Source organism: Pistacia vera, unplaced genomic scaffold, assembly GCF_008641045.1.
Source record: "Pistacia vera cultivar Batoury unplaced genomic scaffold, PisVer_v2 Contig193, whole genome shotgun sequence".
NCBI lineage: Eukaryota > Viridiplantae > Streptophyta > Magnoliopsida > Sapindales > Anacardiaceae > Pistacia > Pistacia vera.
In genome coordinates, this window is record NW_022195994.1 from 473,162 (window position 1) to 477,137 (window position 3,976).

Genomic DNA, 3,976 nt, shown 5'->3' on the forward strand with positions numbered 1-3,976 from the left:
TTAGACACGTGGGCGTCCCCCAACCTTTCCCTAGTCTGGCGCGCACCTACTGTACTGACGAGAGTGTGCTACCCACATTCCCACATGATATAGCTGCGCCAGAACATCTGCAGGGCCTTCTCAAGGCCTGATTACTCGCAATGACTGAGTGCCACATCACCCCTAAGACCTGACTACTTGCACCAGTTGGGTGCCACGTCAGCCCCAAGGCCTGACCACTTGCACTGGCTGGGTGCCACGTTAGCCACACCTTCTCAGGCATAACAGTGTATGATTGATTAGCTGGCATTGCAAAATCAGGTTACAGCATTCAAAATACAGGTTAAAAGAATCTGTCATGCTGAATTCAATTACAGGTAGACCTTTCATAAAGTTAAGGATTTTATCTTAATCTTTGTATATATGTGATGAGAATGCAAAATGTCATATTTACCCCCCCTTAATGTCTAGTCTTTTATACCTATTTTCTGCCTAAATGTACTCATTATTATTCTATTTTGATTTAGGATGCAAATAGAGGCGTTAATTGCAAAACATAACTAATTAAGTGAATTCAGACAGTTTCGACATTGTTTTGTAATCTGGGCATAACTCTCTCATCCAAGCTTCGATTGAGATGATTCAAAGTGCTGTGGAACGCTAAGAGAGAGATCTACAACTTTCATGTTTTGAGGTTTTTAGAGATACTTGCTGCATCAAGGTTGCAATCGGGCTTGAAGTTGACGCACCTGTACTGCCGATGTTCTAGGACATTCCGCTTTGACATGCAATTCAAATAAGCAGATTATTACAAGAAATTTTGAGGACCTGTTGCACGCAAATTACAGCTGGAAACACCACTTTCCTTTTTTGTTTTAGGACTTTATTTTATTTTCAATTACTCAGATTAGGATAAAGGTTATTTTAGGATTTTAGAATATTTTTAGGAGATTTAGTAGAATTCAAATTCGAATTGGATTTAGTAGAACTAAACCCTAAACCATTCGTGTTGTCGCTTTCAGAGCATTTTGTCTTATATATATATATATATATCATAAATAATAGAAGAAATAGTTCTTCAATTCATATATGTAAATTGCTTCCTTTATTCAATCATGCATTTAAAATAAAGTATGTATATAAATTGTCCAGATGATTCATTTAATCGGTAAATGAATTATCGAAAAGGGTTCCCTACGGAAGCAATATAATTTGGGCAACTATATTGCACAGTAGGCATACCGGATGCTTCCGAAAGATATCATGAGTTGATATAAGTACGGATGANTTTTTTTACAAAACACCCCTTATAATAAAACATTAAAAGTTAACAAAAACACCCCCAATCCACCCTCAAATACGGACAGCCGGCCACCACCGCCGGAGGGTGGCCGGAGTCGCCGTAACAAAAATATTAAAAATATTTAGGGGTATTTAATTGAATTAACAAATTTAGGGGGTTTAAAAAATGTTTAATAAAGTTGAATAATATTGTGAGTTTTTGGGTATTTTACTGTTTAATTTTTTTGGGAATACTAAAAGTAGTATTCCCAAAATCCAACCAAACGAAGCCTACATTTTCTTGTAGTGATTTGACTCAAATATTTTATTGTTAATATCTCGATTTTAACATTTATAAATGATAATTTTTTTTTTTGGTTATGATAAATAATTATTTTCTGATAAATTAGTTTGTAATTATAGCATGCATTACTAAATATGTTGACTAAAGTTTTTATGACAAATATATTTGTCATGATAAATAATTTATCTCGGTGTTTAAATTTTGACTCAAACATTTTTTCATTAATACCTCTATTTCAGCATATATTATAACAATTTTTTTTTTTTTGTAATAATGAATAAATTCTTTTGTGACAAAATAATTTGTAGTTATAGCATGTATAACTAAATCTAGTGACTAAAATGTTTTATGATAAAATATGTTTGTCACAATAAACAATTTTCCTATGCGCCAAAATTTGACTCCAAAAATTAGTGACGAAATATTATGATAAAAATGTTTTTCTTCACTATATTTCTTATGGGTTTCTTTGTTGTGATAAAATATTATGACAATTTTTTTTTTAGTCACTGTATATTCTCTTTGTCATATTTAATGTGATATTTCTTTATTTTGTCATAATACCTATATTACTAGTGACAAAATAACACGTGATAAAATTAATTTTGTCACAATATAATATATTTCTTGTAGCTCTGATACCATGATAGAATTTGAAGTGAGTCTAACTCCTCACCCAATAAGAATATCATGATAGAATTTGAGATGTGCTTGACTCCTCACCCAATAAGACATTGTTGAATGGGAGAATTATCTCTTCTTGTAAACTAATAAACTTGAGTGTGAGACTCTAACAAAATAAAGATAGAAGATTCATATTAGCACACAAGATATAATTCTATAGTACATGCATTAAAACTTAGATATTTTATTTATTTTAGAGAACGTCTTGATATGTTCACCAGCACATATTGATGTCACTTATTGCATTTATTATATATATATATATATATATTCATTTATTTATTTATGGCTAAAAATCTATCCATAAATGTTTTTTAAACATAATTTAAAAAAAAAATGTTTTAATAGTTTATAATGGTCTATTCAAATTTATGAGGAGGAATTACAAAGTTAACATAATAAACTTTTTATATATCAAAAGTCTACCTGTAACCTTTCTTAACTGTACTTAATTATCTTCTCTTAATTTTAATAATCAGAGTTTAATGTGAATGTATTGGTGGACTCTTCCACGATAGAAGAAGAAACAGTGCTGCTGCTGCAAAATTCTATCTCATTCTCAAAAGGTAAAGTCTTTTCTATTATATTGATTATAGGCTAGAGCATCCCTTTCATTATGTGTAGCAAAAATTTTATTCATAAACTTGTTCTTTTTTCAACTTGATAGAAATTGAAAGGAGAAGTAGGCACTTCAAATTGTACAGGGCTGCATTGGAAGGTGATTGGAACACTACTGAAAGAATTTACAAGGAAGAGGATATTGATATACTAGTTAAGCTATCAAAGGATGGGGGCACCGCTCTCCATATTTCAGCTGCAGCAAGGCACACTGGTTTTGTGAAAAAGCTGCTTGAAAAAATGAATAAAGAGGATTTAGCTGTAAAAAATAATGCTGGCAATATGGCTTTTTTTCTTGCAGTTGCGTCCGAGAGGGTTGAAATTTTCAAGGCTATGATGAAGAAGAATGAAGACAGAGTAAAGATTAGAGGGGCCAATGATATTTTACCGCTTCATAAGGCAGCTCTAATTGGAGACAAAGAGACATAGAATACCTTTATGAAGCCACTGCTGATGTGATATTAGATCATGATACTGATCTCATCGAATTGCTTATCAGCCTCATAAACCACGGCTGGTATGGTAAGTAGTATTAATTATAATCGATAAACCATGGTTTGTATTTATATTTATATTCGGGCTAGCAAATATCTGAATCCAAAGTGTAAACTTGAGTCTATATAATTTATAATGGTGATCACTGTTCTCCTAGATGTTTCATTACATTTGGTGGAGAGGCACCCATAGATAGCTCTTGCACGTGATAAAAATGAGAAGACAACATTGCATCACTTGGCACGATTACCTGTGTTCACGCGTATTTTAGACTTCAACGCCATTAAAATTTGCAAGAAATCAGCCATCTACTTGTGTTAGTTCTCTCTAATCATTATAACTTTCAGATTGCCTTAATTAGTTTTTTTTTTTTTTTTAAATCATAATATTAATATATATAATTGTAAGTAAGAGAAAATGTGTTTAATTTCATTTTGTTTTAAAACAGATAATGATGTAAAAAGAGACGTGATAAAGAGATGTCAGTCCATGCTTGGGATGCAGCGGGTGAAGGAGAGGAATAAGCTGAGCTTAAGGGATCAAATGAATGAGAAGGAGCTTAAGGGATCAAATGAATGAGAAGGAGCAACAGATTAATGAGAAAAAGCAAAAGAG

At 32.2% G+C, this 3,976-nt stretch overlaps 1 protein-coding gene across 1 annotated transcript; it reads left to right on the top strand.

Moving 5' to 3' along the window:
• Positions 1-337: 337 nt before the first annotated feature.
• LOC116127669 lies at positions 338-3,295 on the top strand. Its single transcript, XM_031413301.1, has 3 exons — positions 338-356; positions 2,728-2,814; positions 2,916-3,295. The coding sequence occupies exons 1-3, from the start codon at positions 338-340 to the stop codon at positions 3,293-3,295; spliced, it is 486 nt and encodes a 161-aa protein (XP_031269161.1).
• The last annotated feature ends 681 nt before the right edge of the window (positions 3,296-3,976 follow it).